Source organism: Bos indicus, chromosome 8, assembly GCF_029378745.1.
Source record: "Bos indicus isolate NIAB-ARS_2022 breed Sahiwal x Tharparkar chromosome 8, NIAB-ARS_B.indTharparkar_mat_pri_1.0, whole genome shotgun sequence".
Classification (NCBI taxonomy): Eukaryota; Metazoa; Chordata; class Mammalia; order Artiodactyla; family Bovidae; genus Bos; species Bos indicus.
In genome coordinates, this window is record NC_091767.1 from 57,481,872 (window position 1) to 57,497,566 (window position 15,695).

The following is a 15,695-nucleotide window of genomic DNA, read 5'->3' on the forward strand; positions in this document are numbered from 1 at the left end:
CACAAACTTTGCAGCACTGTAAGAGTGTTAGGACAAGGTCCTAATCTGGCTTGCCCGGCCTCTCACCTCTGTGGTGCTCTGCATCGTGGTGCTTCTTGTCATCTTTAATTGCCAAGTGAGACTGGCCACTCAGAGCACTAGACAGCGCCAGGAGGCCGGCACTGCCGCCGAGGGGCGGGATTCCAGGAGGCTGAAGTCCCGAAGGGTGAGGGGTGAGGGGCACTGGAGGTCCGTGGCCGTGAGAAAGATGCTGAGCTTGCAACTGCTGCTGCTGTTGGAGGTGGTGGTTGAGAGGAAGAGGGAGAGAGAAACAAAGAGTGGTGGTGGCGGCGGTGGTGGTGGCATCCGGGTAGAAACCAGACATGACATGAGAGGATGGAGGAGACAGATCAGGAGGTTACACACACACACAGCAAAGAGAGAGAGAGAGAGGGAGGAAAGGGAGAAAAAAAAATGTGGTTAGTACGTTCAGTCCATCAAAAGCCTGCATCTGCTTAGTTACCTGATATCATATAATCTTCCCAAAACATAATCTTCAGACTAACATTGTCACTTTCTGGCCTAACTCACACCCTGAGAGCATAGCTGTGCAAGCTTGGATAGGTAAGTAAGCCCTCACATATTAGTCCCATCTCTAGGCAGCTCCAGGGTTGAAATCCAGTGCTGTCACTGAATCTAAGATGCCACAGATTTTGGGTTCATTCTGATTTCAGAAAGGTTACAACAGGGGAGGCACAGATATACATCCTACAATATAGTACCTATATTCTCAACGAGTCACAGGTTACTAGGCGATTCCATTCTACCCCAGCATTCTTGTGTTAACCTAACACAATGGTAGGATGAGACAAAACCAAATATTAACATACCCAGAAAGAAGGAAGAACTAGCATCTCTTATGCACTGGTGTGCCCTTACTTCATCAAGGTTTATCTTCATCTTAAGTCAGTTCTACTTCATCAAACCCTCACAGAAATGAGGAAGTACTGATATTCCCATTTCACAGGGGGCCAGGTTCAAGGCACTGAGTTTCTCCCACCAGGTGGGAGGGGAGTGAAGTCAACATAGGAAGGGCCGTCATGGTACTACCACACACAGAGGGAGGCCTCAGGGAGACATGTATGTGACAACTCAAAGAAACCACAGAGGCAGAACTTTGATTATCCCTTCCTTTCTCCTGAGCTTCATGCCCCAAACCAGCCCCTCTCCATGTCACAGAGGAAGACACCAGGATACAGTGAGGCTAAGAAGCCTGCTGAGGAAAACACTCTTGATGACCAAGTCCCTCGTTCCTAAATGCCTTCACCTCTATCGCTTAACCCATTCCAGAAGTTATAAATCGGTTCATATTAAAAAAGTACCATTGCTCTCATATATTATATTTAAGACACACTACAGGAAATGAAAAAGTATCCCAGAAATGGCCCCTCCACCATAAATCTGGCTGCATTTCAGCTGTCCAACATAAAACTCATTTTTGATGAGATAGTAAAAACGATTAAAGCTCAATTTCTAAGGTGTAATGTTAGGAAATTCTTAAGATTCTGATTTGTGCTCACTTCCCTGGGACTCAATTACTAGTTTTATTTATTACCCCCTTGCGTGTACTGAATATATTAGATCTTTATGCCAGATCTTCAGTAATTTCCACCCCAACTACTGATATTTGATTGAATACTAAACAGGTTTCCAGCCCTCAAGAGCAAGCGGCAGCTAAAAGGCAGAAATCAGTGTCTACAGTTATCTTACAGTGAATTTTCAACCACTCCTAGTATCTTTTTAAAAATCTTTAGAAGCCAACCTCTTTAAACTTCCATTCCTTCCAAAGAGAGCACAGTTCTAATGAGAAGGAAATTGGAAAAGGGAGCGAGGTCACAGAGAGCAACATTAATAGCATTCTTGGAAAGTATTTATAAACTACTCATTCACCATTTGAGATCATAATAACAATTTCTTTATGCATAAAATCACCTTCCTGTCATCCCAAAGACACTAATTCCTGCTCTGTCACCTTTTAAGAGCTCAGCAATAGCAGGACATAAAACTGAAGAAGCTGGCAGAGGCATCACGGTCCACTAGGCATGCTCATTAGCACTTAATTAGGAACTAGACACCTGCCATAAGAAATGTGCTCAGAGAAGGATGAGGAACAGGTCTGCCCTACCAGCGATTACTATCATTACTCGGAGAGTGAGAGCTATGTCCGGCTGCTGTCGGGGGAAGGCAGTGATGCATACAGAAGTGGGTGCAGTGGGGTAATTAAGAGCAGCACTGATTAAAAGAAGATGAGCGAGGCTAAACAGAGGGGAAGGACTTTAACTACAGGGTGGAGGATACAACCCTATCACCCTTCCCTGCACCCCGTCCCTCCCAGTTACCCCCCTAAAATTCCCCCCTAAATGGAGTTACCAAAAAATGACTCCAGACGTGGGATTTTATGTCAGAGTTAAGGCAGTCTCAGGTGACATTTGAAGACGCTAGAAGGAAGGGAATTTTCTGCCAAAGCCAAGTTGGTTTTTAGAAAGATGAACTGGAAAGCATTCTCATTACTAAAAAGAAGACTAAGCTTACAAAATAAAGGGGCTTTGCCTTAGCTGTGAAGCAGACCTGAAAGGTTAAACCCAACATTTAGGCAAATGGCTCTCAACAGAACTCTCCAACAGCTTACACTGGCCATAGGTAACCCCCACCTCTATCCTGCTCGAGAGTTTCAGGCCCATGAAGACAGTCTATTATTAGAGGCAATGAGGTTCTTCCATCCTGAGCTTGGCCATCTTGAAAGTGCCTTCTTCCACCTTTTTTAAAAAAGCATAACTCTCTCACAAAATGAAAGGAATACTTAAGTAGATAGCAACAGGATGAATCACAGCTACTGAAGATGCTGCAGACCCAGGAAACATGAACACTGCTGCCTCACATTCTACTTCTTTATCCTGCCACGCAGAGCTCCTAGATCATAATTCCAGCTTCCTTATCTGGCCTCAGCTTAGAACATACCAGAGGGAGGGAGGGTGGGAATCATGGCTCCCATTTCACAGATGAAAGAGTGGCTTGCCATAGGTTCTCAGCCAGAATGATGATTGAAAACCTTTCATTCCCTTCAACAGCATCTCTCCTGTGACCCCAGCAGCCCAGGCATGTTCATAAGGAGTCAGTGACAGACCCAGAGTTCCCAAGCAGCCTAAGGAAGAAGACAAGCTCTTTCTCCACTGATGACTTCACATTTCTCCCTTCCCAGGTAAGGAGATACTCCTGAGGGCACGCAACACTGTACACCCAGAGATAATCCACTTCACTGTCAGATGTTTACTGGGAAATAAAATGATCTCCACAATGCAGCCTCGGCAGCAGTGACAGATGGGAATTTGTTCTGAGATTTACAACTCACAAGTGCCATCTCTCCAGTCTCCACTTCCCAACACCCTACATATGAGAAATGAAAACATCTTTCACTCTAGCTCTCTTCCAAGGAAGTTGATAAGGAAGAATCAAGCTGAAACAGAGATAGTCTGGCTTCTCTCAGAAGACGCTTAATAAATAAGAAGTGTTGTAAGATAAAATATTCATGGAAATGAATAGAGGGCCCACATCCAGGAGATTAAAACAGCTGACTCTAAAAGAGCAGCTGACCTGTCCCATGTGTTCTTGAAAGAACATGTTGTTTTGTGTCCCCCCCGCCCCCAGTTTACCTGAGACAGCCTAATACCCATCACCTTTACGAAAAGAAAAAAAACATGAATGCTACTCAAAAATACGTGTTAGAACAAAAGACACTACTATACAGCCAGCAACACCTCAAAACACCCAATGGCTCTGCCAATTAAGGGAATTTACATGCATCAGTCCTCCATAGACCCAAACCTGCCCAAATCATTGGGGAAACTAAAATGTTTCTCAACATGACAGCAAGGCTGGAAAAATTCAACCTTCTACCCATTCATTAGCTTGCACTAATTAGTAAACTTTTTTTTTAAGTGATTGGCTATAGATTTATAACCACAGAACACACAAGCAAAACAGTTTACAAAGCTATCAGAAAAGGCATTTTTGATGAACAGTGGTGGCTGAGGCAATATGTATCAATCTAAACAGGTGGTTCTCAAACAAAGCAATTTTGACACCCTTTTCCCCCACCCCAGGGACATTTGGCAACATCTAGAGACATTTATGGTTGTCACAGCTGGGAGGGAGAGAGGAGGAGAAGTGCTACTGGCATCCAGTAGGTAGAGGCTGGGGATGCTGTTCAACGCCGTACAATGCACAGAACAGCCCTCATCACAGAGAATTCACAAGCCTAAAATGTCAGTAACACTGAAACACAGAAATTCTGGTCTAGATCTAAGCTAGAATTCTGTACCATTATGTTAGAATCCATGTTCTTATATGCCAAAGGATTTGCCAAATTGTTTAAAACCCAAAAGTACTTTTCAGCATTCAACTCTTCACTGTCCTTTCTCCATCAAGTACCTTGTCACGACCCCCCAAAATGGGCAGCTGCTTATGCTGACTCCAGTAACAATTTAAAACAAACAGAAACTTCACATTTTACAAAACAATTTGGAGAAAGAGCTACACTGGGAACTTTTATGGACTGTTCTGGTGCCGCAGAGATGATTAGGGAAAGGTTTAGTTTGGGGCATGAGGAGATAAATGCACTCATTCTTACCCAAACAATTTGAATAGGCTGGGAATGAGATGAAGAAAACAAACACCAAACCCTGAGTTAATGATACTGAAAACCCACAAGGAATAAAATAACCTCATCCATGTCAAACAACAGCCATGCATTTAGAATTTTAATTCACATTTTACCTAGTGCAGCCCAGGTCAATTATGTTGCTATAATGAAACTGACTTTGCTGTTTACATTCAGAGCTTTAATGTAATAGTGAGGTGGTTTTTACATTTTTGTTTCTAAAACAGGTATAGCACAAGATTTATCACCACAAAGCTGCCTATACAAGTAGAAAGGAAACCAGAAAAATGAACACCAATATCCTCATCCCCACTAGATGTTAGTAAGTTTCTCATCACCAACCACTGAATCAATTTGAATTTCTGAAATTTAACCCACTTTACAACCTTTGGGAAAACTGTCACACAGACCACAAACTGAACCCAAACAGAACTAAAACGATGCCCCAAAACAGCATCTCCAATACTAAAAGTGTGACAGTAAGTGGCATTTATAGCACTTTGTATTTAAACACTTTTAAAGGTGGGGAAGGGGGGAGTGAAAAGTAGCATTTATTGACAGTTTTCTCCAAATCACTCTTCCTTGATTTTCTGCTATTACTCTGTTCTTTAAAACGCTCAGTTCTTATCTTGGGAGAGTGCATAAAAAGAAAATTGGTACGCTACGATAAATAAGTGGGAGAAGTGGGGAAGAGCTGTGTGGCAGCAGAAACATCAAGGACACTACTCTGGGAGTTCTCTGAAAACCTCCCATTATGTGGATGGCCTCTCGTGTGAAGAGGGGCAGGGGTGATAAACAGGCAGGAACTGCTTGCTGGGGCCAAGAATTCACAAGCCACTTGAAGACAATAAAAAGTAAGTAAATAAATAAATCCACTGAAAGGCCCCATTTTGATGCAGGAGCACACAGAAACAAAACTGCTGACTTACATGTAGGCAGGCGCCCAGAAGGCCTAAAATTCTGAAAAGGATGGAAACTCTTCTTTTCTGTTTCTGTTTTTCGGCTAACCTGCACAGGCCAACCTGTTCTGCATCATCACCCTGACTTACTCATTCTACCTGCTCTGGGTGCCTGTTTCCATCATGACTTAAAGACCTAAACTAGAGTGAGTTTTTACAAGTCATGTGCACTTAAGTAGATCCACTTCTAAAACCAGATAATTTTCAATATAAAGATGCTCACCATAACCAGCCATCAGAGAAATATAAATCAAAACCACAAATCAGACAGCATGTCACACCCACTAGGAGGACTAGAATCAAACAATGGACAATAACAAGTGTTGGAGAAGCAGCAGAGAAACTGGAATTCTCACCCACTGCTAGGGGGGAATGTAAAATCGTACAGCCACTGGGTTGTTTAAAAAGTTAGATGGAATTACCATATGACCCAGAGACTCCATTCCTAGATATAAATACCAGATAAAAGAAAACATGTCCACAGAAAAATTTTTATACAAATGTTTCAGTTCAGTCTCTCAGTCATGTCTGACTCTTTGCGACCCCATGGACTGCAGCACGCTAGCCCTCCCTGTCATCACCAGCTCCCAGAATTTACTCAAACTAATGTCCATTGAATCAGTGATGCCATCCAACCATCTCATCCTCATACAAATATGTACAGCAGCATTATTTATAATAGCCAAAAAGAAACAATTAAATGACCAGCAAGTGACTGAACAGATAAACAAATGCAGTATACTGACGTAATAGAATATTTTTCATCAAAAAAAGGACTCAAAAACCTTGAAAACATTATGCCAAGTGAAATAAGCCAGACACAAAGGAACGTATTATGTGATTCCATTTACAGGAAATATTTAGAACAGAAAAATCCATAAGAGATAGAAAGATTAAGCATTGCCAGGGAGTTGAAGGGATGGAGAAGGGGGTCTTGACTGCTAATGAATATGGGTTTATTTTTGGAGTGATGAAAATGTTCAAGAATTACATATTAGTGATAGTTATACATGTTTGTAAATATATTAAAAACACTGTGCTTTTAAAAGGGTGAGTGAGGGACTTCCCTGGCAATCTAGTGGTTAAGACTTTGCCTTCCAATGCAGGGGGGTGCAGGTTCAAACCCTAGTTGGGGAGCTGAAAGTCCACATGTGTCACAGCCAGAAAACCAAAGAAACATAAAATAGAATCAATATTGTGAAAAATTCCGTAGAGACTTTAAAAATGGTCCACATTTTAAAAAACTCTTAAAAAAAAAAAAGCAGGGTGAATGATACGGTACATAAATCACCCATCAATTAAAAAAACCTGCATAGATCTAATAATTAAAATGAGATGCTCTACTTTCTATTCTGAAGAGTTCTTCCCCTGAAAAGAGGGAAAATATTATAATGCCTTCTAATAAATCCAAATAAAAATCATATGAAAATATATGGGGACATGAACAAGTAAACAACGCTTCAGCAAGTTTCCTAATAAATTAAAAGCACACTACCTATTCAGAGGAACTCAGACACTGAAACCAAGCCCTGCATTTGTTAGAGATACCTAGCTGTACTCTCAGTTAAAAAAAAAAAAAAAAAGTCAGATGCAGAGAAGACTTCTTGGCTGTATTGCTCCATCCCTTTGGAAAATTAATAAACGGGCTGAACTATTGGAATTTAAGTGGCAGGTAAGTCACAAAATAGAAGCTGGTAGAACTGGAAGATCCATGTTTGTTGTCATTTTAGTTACTTCCTGTGGTAGCAGGCTATGCATTATTCTCCTAGGGTGATTTTGTTTTATAAAGAAACTTACAGCTGGGTTACTGATGGGCTTTCCAGGGATTAACTGCATACTCATAAGAATAAGAGGCTAACCTCATCCTCTTAAACTTCACACACTACAATCCTATAGATGGCTGACAGCTACAGCCGGAGGAGAAAAATAATCCAACATTTTTGCTAATCCTTAAACCAATCATCTCATGCAACAATGGGGAGTCCTTTAGGTCTACAACTCAATCTCTTCAGGACAGAAAGGCTCCTTCTGACACATCAGAAGTCTGTATTCACAGCCATCACCTACACAAACACACATAGTCAGATACCACAAACCACACTAGGCTTCTTTTATTACATACTAAGTTGTTTTAAAGTATAGAGAATTATAAATTTGCCTATGAAACAAGAATACACACACCTGACCAAAACTGGAGCCCCAAACCAGAGCCCCACAGACCTTGACAGAAGTTATATTTGGGGAAAGTAAGTTAGATCACATCCAAATAAATGAGAAAGGATAAACAAGGTTGCTTATATTAACTCCAAATTTCCTTGAGTTCCTGACCTTCATATACTGCTATGGAAAATTGTTTACATTTTCTTATGTCCAACAATCAGCATGGAGGCAGCTATCAGAAATCTGGCATTTTGTGGTAGGGGAATTGGTCATCTGGGCATCTCTTCTAATTCTGCCCTCCTTCTAATTCCATCTCAAGGATCCCTGCCACTTCTCAGTGCCAACAAAAGAACTGGTCCCTCATGCTTTATGCTGAGTAAGGAAGCCAAAAGTGCCTGATCCTCACACGTTTGCTTCTCAAACTTCTCTCCATCTGTTCCCCAAAGTTAACTTTTCCCTCGGTTCTGAATTTTAAGTTTGTTCACCAAAAGTTAAATGGCAATGCTTCTACACTGCTGTGTCCTTATTAAAACTCATTCAAGCACACGACTTAATGGCAGAAGCACAGCATCTGGCTGGGTCTAATCTCAAATAACAATATCCACGTAACCACCAGAAAAGACAAAAGAGGAGGTGACCCACTGCCTGCAGTAACCACCCCTTGAAGAAGCTTGGTCAACTGGACCCAGAGATGTGCTACAGGCACCGAGAGAAACCAGGCAGGCAAAACTGCAGTTCAGGGCAGTCAGTTCACCCACATGTCAGGCAAAGGCTGCTGGTCAGTCTTACCCTCTACAAAAGCCATACAAGGTAAATGGCATTGTCCACCTGAAGATGGATGCTGATGGAGCTAAACTGGCTGTACGAGGTCACAAAGCATAATAGTGCCAAGTGTCCCAAAAAAGTCCAGCCTTATCCTAGGACCAGGTAACATGGGTACCAACACGGGCACCATGTTATCCAAGATTCAGTTCAGTTCAGTCGCTCAGTCATGTCCGACTCTTTGTGACTCCATGAACCGCAGCATGCCAGGCCTCCCTGTCCATCACCAACTCCCCGAGTCCACCCAAACCCAGGTCCACTGAGTCAGTGATGCCATCCAACCATCTCATCCTCTGTTGCCCCCTTCTCCTCCTGCCCTCAATCTTTCCCAGCATCAGGGTCTTTTCCAAAGAGTCAGCTCTTCACATCAGGTGGCCAAAGTATTGGAGTTTTAGCTTCAACATCAGTCCTTCCAATGAACACCCAGCACTGATCTCCTTTAGGATGGACTGGTTGGATCTCCTTGCAGTCCAAAGGACTCTCAAGAGTCTTCTCTAACACCACAGTTCAAAAGCATCAATTCTTCAGCGCTCAGCTTTCTCCACAGTCCAACTCTCACATCCATACATGGCCACTGGAAAAACCATAGCCTTGACTAGATGGACCTTTGTTGACAAAGTAATGTCTCTGCTTATTAATATGCTGTCTACGTTGGTCGTAACTTTCCTTCTAAGGAGTAAGCGTCTTTTAGTTTCATGGCTGCAGTCACCATCTGCAGTGATTTTGGAGCCCCAAAAAATAAAGTCTGTCACTGTTTCCACTGTCTCCCCCATCTTTGCCATTAAGTGATGGGACCAGATGCCATGATCTTAGTTTTCTGAATGTTGAGCTTTAAGCCAACTTTTCCAATCTCCTCTTTCACTTTTATCCAGATGCTCTTTAGTTCTTCTTCACTTTCTGCCGTAAGAGTGGTGTCATCTGCATATCTGAGGTTATTGATATTTCTCCGGGCAATCTTGATTCCAGCTTGTAATTCCTCCAGCCCAGCATTTCTCATGATGTACTCTGCATTTAAGTTAAATATGCAGGGTGAAAATATACAGCCTTGATGTACTCCTTTTCCTATTGGAACCAGTCTGTTGTTTCATGTCCAGTTCTAACTGTTGCTTCCTGATCTGCATACAGGTTTCTCAAGAGGCAGGTCAGGTGGTCTGGTATCCCCATCTCCTTCAGAATTTTCCATAGTTTATTGTGATCCACACAGTCAAAGGCTTTGGCATAGTCAATGAAGCAGAAATAGATGTTTTTCTGGAACTCTCTTGCTTTTTCGACGATCCAGCAGATGTTGGCAATTTGATCTCTGGTTCCCCTGCCTTTTCTAAAACTAGCAAGAACATCTGGAAGTTCACAGTTCACATATTGCTGAAGCTTGGCTTGGAAAATTTTGAGCAGTACTTTGCTAGTATATGCGGAGAAGGCAATGGCACCCCACTCCAGTACTCTTGCCTGGAAAATCCCATGGACGGAGGAGCCTGGTAGGCTGCAGTCCATGGGGTCGCTAGGAGTCGGACACGACTGAGCGACTTCACTTTCACTTTTCACTTGCATGCACTGGAGAAGGATTAATGGCAACCCACTCCAGTGTTCTTGCCTGGAGAATCCCAGGGATGGGGGAGCCTGGCGGGCTGCCATCTATGGGGTCACACAGAGTCGGACACGACTGAAGTGACTTACCTTACCTTACTAGTATATGAGATGAGTGCAATTGTGCAGTAGTTTGAGCATTCTTTGGCACTGCCTTTCTTAGGGATTAGAATGAAAACGGACCTTTTCCAGTCCTGTGGCCACTGCTGAATTTTCCAAATGTGCTTGCATATTGAGTGCAGCACTTTCACAGCATCATCTGTTGGGATTTGAAATAGCTCAACTGGAATTCCATCACCTCCACTAACTTTGTTCATAGTGATGCTTCCTAAGGCCCACTTGACTTCACATTCTAGGATGTCTGGCTTTAGGTGAGTGTAAGTGATTGCATCATCGTGATTATCTGGGTCATGAAGATCTTTTTTGTACAGTCTGTGTATTCTTGCCACTTCTTAATATCTTCTGCTTGTTAGGTCCATACCATTTCTGTCCTTATTGAGCCCATCTTGGAGGAGCCCGGTAGGCTACAGGTCCACAGGGTCGCAAAGAGCTGGACACGACTAAGCGACTTCACTTTTGCATGAAATGTTCCCTTGGTATCTCTAATTTTCTTGAAGAGATCTCTATTTTCTTTATTCTATTTCTTTGTGTTGTTCACTGAGGAAGGCCTTCTTATCTCTCCTTGCTATTCTTTGGAACTCTGTATTCAAATGGATCTATCTTTCCTTTTTTCCTTTGCTTTTTGCTTCTCTTCTTTTCACAGCTATTTGTAAGGCCTCCTCAGACAGCCATTTTGCTTTTTTGCATTTCTTTTTCTTGGGGATGGTCTTGATTCCTGTCTCCTGTACAATGTCACGAACCTCCGTCCATAGTTCATCAGGTACTCCACCTATCAGATCTAGTCCCTTAAATCTATTTCTCACTTCCACTGTATAATCATAAGGGATTTGATTTAGATCATATCTGAACGGTCTAGTGGTCTTCCTGACTTTCTTCAATTTAAGTCTGAATTTGGCAATAAAGAGTTCATGCTCTGAGCCACAGTCAGCTCCCAGTCGTGTTTTTGCTGATCGTATAGGACTTCTCTGTCTTTGGCTGCAAAGAATATAATCAGCCTGATTTTGGTGTTGACCATCTGGTGATGTCCATGTGTAGAGTCTTCTCTTGTGTTGTTGGAACAGGATGTTTGCTATGACCAGTACGTTATCTTGGCAGAACTCTATTAGCCTTTGCCCTTCTTCATTCTGTACTCCAAGGCCAAATTTGCCCATTACTCTAGGTGTTCTTGACTTCCTACTTTTGCATTCCAGTACCCTATAATGAAAATGACATCTTTTCGGGGTGTTAGTTCTAGAACATGATGTAAATGGCCTTTTTGAGCATAAATGAAACACTGAGAAGTTAGGCAGCAGGTATTTGGTTAGAAATAGGTAAACTATGCAATTGTTTTCTTTAAAAAAGAAATTGCCCTCTGCTAATTATCCTTTCACTTTTTAATCAAAAAGTAACCATGTTTCTTCAGGGAGTGGGAAATCTTGACTGACAAGAAGACAAGGGGACTTTCTATGGTGGTGGGGACAATCTGTACCCTGAGAGAGAGTGTGGCCCAAAGGGTGTGTGCCTGTGCCAGGGGTCAGTCTGGACACTGTGCATTTCACGTGTAAATTACACATCAAATTTTAAAAATCCATGTGTGTACAGGTATGTACATAGCCATATCTATATTTGTATGACATATTAATTTTATATGATATAAAACCAATTATATGTGATATAATAAATCCAGTTAAAAGACAACACTAATTATTTGTAATCCTAATCTCAGTTTAGAATCAATTACTTAGTGTCAGAGCAGGTAAAGGAGAGTTCTAAGTTTCCAACTACCCAAATACTACAATGGGGAGTAATGAACTTAAAGAGGTCTTTGGTCAATTTTCTTTTCCTTCAGGTAGCCATTAGCTATTCCACAAATAAAATGTTACATTAAGTCAATAAACTATTTCATTTTGAGCATTTTTAATAGCATTCCAAATTTTAAAAAAATATTTGAGGAATGCTGATTAAATTGTGTTGTTTATCCCAATGTTTGGGGGGGGGGGGGATCAAGGTTCAAGTAAGTTCCCTTCCCACAATGAACTTGTTTTCTAAAATACAAGTCAGCTTGTGTCAAAGTGAATAAACCCTGTGCCTATTAGGATCTCTGCATTATTACTTTTTATTGTTACAAGAACATATGTTTAATAGCAAGAGAGCTTAAAAAAAATTCAAAATCTAGGGTTGCAGTTATTATTCTGACAATTATAAAATTTATCATCAAAGTTATTTTTAAAAAGTATAACCAAAAATATCTCAAATATCTAAGAAGTTTATCTTTCTTAAATACCAGTAATCTATGTAAGTTGAAGGCAGGTGCTGCAGTGGAAAAGATTTAAAATTCAGTATTTCCCATCAGATATGAGAACTAAGTGTTTTATGCCAGTGCAAAACAGGTATCATTAATTCACTTCACAAAAATGGAAAAAAAAATAATAGAACCTCTCTCTTCCTACTAAAAGAGCATCCACAGTCCCAGGACACAGCTAATCTCACTTAGAAGCCTGGTGTCCTTAGGAAGATATAACTTTTTCCAGGTTTGCTAAAGAGAAATCTTTAGCCCTGTTAAGCAAGCAGTAAGTTCCTTGATTGTACCTTAAAGGGGATGAGAAATTTTCGGTTCATCTGCATTTTAAAGGGTACTCTTTCATGATCTTTCACACTTGTAATAGATGTCTAAACCGTTAAATTACTATTTCTTTTCTTAGCCTGAAAGTCGATGCAGACGAAGACCGTGGCCTCTCCCATTGTTCTTTACCCTAAGTCGGTCCCTGAACAATACTGACAGCTGCTATCAAACCAGGCTGCATTTACTCTGCGCGCAGCTGCTGCTTGTAGGAACAGACAGCCTCCCAGAGCCTCCTCCCCTCTGGGGAGAAAGGTTGACACACTGCATGTTCAATGAAGGGGTGCAAAGGTCCACTGAATTGTCAACCCAATTTTATGCTACTTCGATTTTCCAGGACGCACACAATTCCTTTCAAGCAAAAATCAAGCATATGCCAGAGCATGAAACTTATGGTGCAGGATAATTATTGATCACTACAAACTTTAAAAGAGCCTGCCGACATAAATTAATATACTGATCCAAACATTACAATTATAAAAGCCACACATGCCAATATGCTGAAGACTCACAATTGGCGTTAAGTCTTGTGCTGGGCCCAATTCACTGATTTGGGTTATTGTTGCTAGCTATCAGAGCTAATCTGCCTTTATAATCTCAACAACATGTTTCCTGGACTAAAGCCACTCATAAAATTAGCGATTCATCTGCCCTTGCAAAACAACCTGTTATTTTTATTTTCTGATTCAACGTGAAATGAGTATTACCTATAAACATGTGGTTAACACAATTTCCTCCTTTCTAATGGGTACAATTGGGCAGTGGCTTTGAGGACATAAAGAGTACAAAGTTTTACCATCAAGAAATGATATGTAAAAATTTAGAGCCTATCAGAAAACAAACATGTTCCACAAAGTTGAACTGGGTACTTGAGAACTGCTTTGCATATGTTTTCCTTTAATCAAAACAGGCTTTTCCATCCTCATTCATTTGGGTTAAAAAATTCTGCGCTAGAGCTACAAGTACAATTTGCTATTAGTCTTTGCTAATCAAACACAGTACATGCAAAAGTACCAGTGAATATTTGATTTGATCTCTGAAATAAAGCAATTCATTACACAAGAAAAGGGTACAGAAGGCAGCAGACAAATGCAGATGTAATTGTGTTTTTTGTTGAATGTGATTAGAGAGCCCACTAAGTAACAGTCAAAAATGTGATACGAAGGGGGAGAGATGCAGAGCCTGGATCTGGGGTGAAGGGGAGGAGGGAGAATTGTTTATGCAGAGCTAAGCTGTCAAGTGTAATAAAGCAGCTTGAATAAAATTTAAGCTGAAAATCCACTGAAGCTCCCCATTTCAGGGAGGAAAAAGCTATTAAAAGGAAATGAAGGTCACCCTCCCAGTTTATTTCACCTAATTGACTGCCAATAGCTTACCACAGGCAACCCGACTGCAGATCTGCAATTGAGAAACTGATGAAAGGAGAGTTTTCAAGCTGAGGCTCATTCTTTAATCCTCCTTGGCTCTTATGTTTTTCTCCATCTCCAGTTGGGATGTAATTTTAAACCCTGATGGATTAACTGGTTCCATTGTCTGTGGCCGTCACTGCACTATGGCACTCTTAATCCGTAGAGCAGCATGTCTAATTATCATTACAAAGTGTCTGAGGGAACTATAAAGACCAGCAGGGCATCTTCTCACAAGCAATTAACATAAATTGATAAATGAGTGATTTGAATCCGCTCAAGGCACTCACGTATGAATAAAATCAGAAAGGACGGTCCCTTGTTTCAGCTACTTCTCTCGCTTAGTCTGGAAGGGCAGAAAACATGAGAACCGTCCTGGATCCTGCAGTTGAGGGGAAGGAAGGGGGCGTGGTCAGGGGGTGGGGAATGAACTCATGCAGGAGATGACCCCACGGTTCACCGGGCTCATTAACGCAGAGCAAATGACTTGTGATTGACAACCAGTTGCCAGCAAGGAGCACTAACTGAACTCAACCCAGAAGAGCAGAAACCTCGTGAAAGGCTAGAGGGCACCAGGGCAGACAATTATCACTTCTTCAACGGCAAGAGGGCTTTCTTTTCGTTGGGGTGCCACTTAAAACTTCATGAAAGAGCCACAAGAAAATCAAAACAGTTATACATAGGTTCTAATACCCTGGGAAAGCAAAAGGCAAAAGAAGCAAAAGATAACAAAATGAAATAATTCCAAGTGATGTCTTGACCCCAATTGGGATCTAAAGTTATATGACAGAAGTAAGGAAAGTAGGTATTTAAAACCTTTACCTAAAGTTTTAACCTAAGGGAGGGGGATAAACTATATTTATTTTTCCATTGAAAAGAAGATTTATTTTGTTCCCATCCTAAAAAAGGTTGCTATTACCTCCCTTATGCCAAGTGTTCATCCCTTATACACCTCAGTGTACCTGAAACCACTTCCCTGTACCTGAAACTGCCTCCCCCTCTCCCACTTATCAAAAAGGTCAAGGTTAACTTCATATTATATACAGATTAGATATAGATTAAGCCAACAAATTTAGAAGAAATGAAAGCTGGTTATACACACTGTAGGAGGTAGACCTGGTAGGCCACGTACCCCGATGATGGCATTCAGCTCTGCCATGGTCACCTGTTTGGCACGTTCGACAGCCTGGGCCACCTGCTGTTGATGCTTTGAAAACAAGAAGAAAAAGTATTAGTGAGGCAGCCAAGAACTTCACTGTACCTTTCAACAACAAGACAAATGCTGCATGTGGTACAGACTGAGGTGTAATATGAGTTTAAATGTGAACTTGCTGGAGCACATATTTCAC

The 15,695-nt window shown here is 41.4% G+C and overlaps 1 protein-coding gene across 9 annotated transcripts in view; it reads right to left on the reverse strand.

The window, feature by feature from the left end:
- Positions 1–15,695, reverse strand: part of LOC109562985 (TLE family member 1, transcriptional corepressor) — a 91,776-nt gene that overhangs the window by 45,822 nt on the left and 30,259 nt on the right. For 4 of the 9 annotated variants that reach the window (XM_070794701.1, XM_019966113.2, XM_070794700.1 and 1 more), the window contains exons 6-7: positions 15,449–15,553; positions 67–271 (exon numbers count right to left, since the gene is read on the reverse strand). In XM_070794701.1, the coding sequence (XP_070650802.1) occupies positions 67–271; positions 15,449–15,553 (310 nt within the window). The remainder of the gene's footprint in view (positions 1–66; positions 272–15,448; positions 15,554–15,695) is intronic. The other 5 variants (XM_070794703.1, XM_019966112.2, XM_070794702.1 and 2 more) reach the window with 3 other exon arrangements.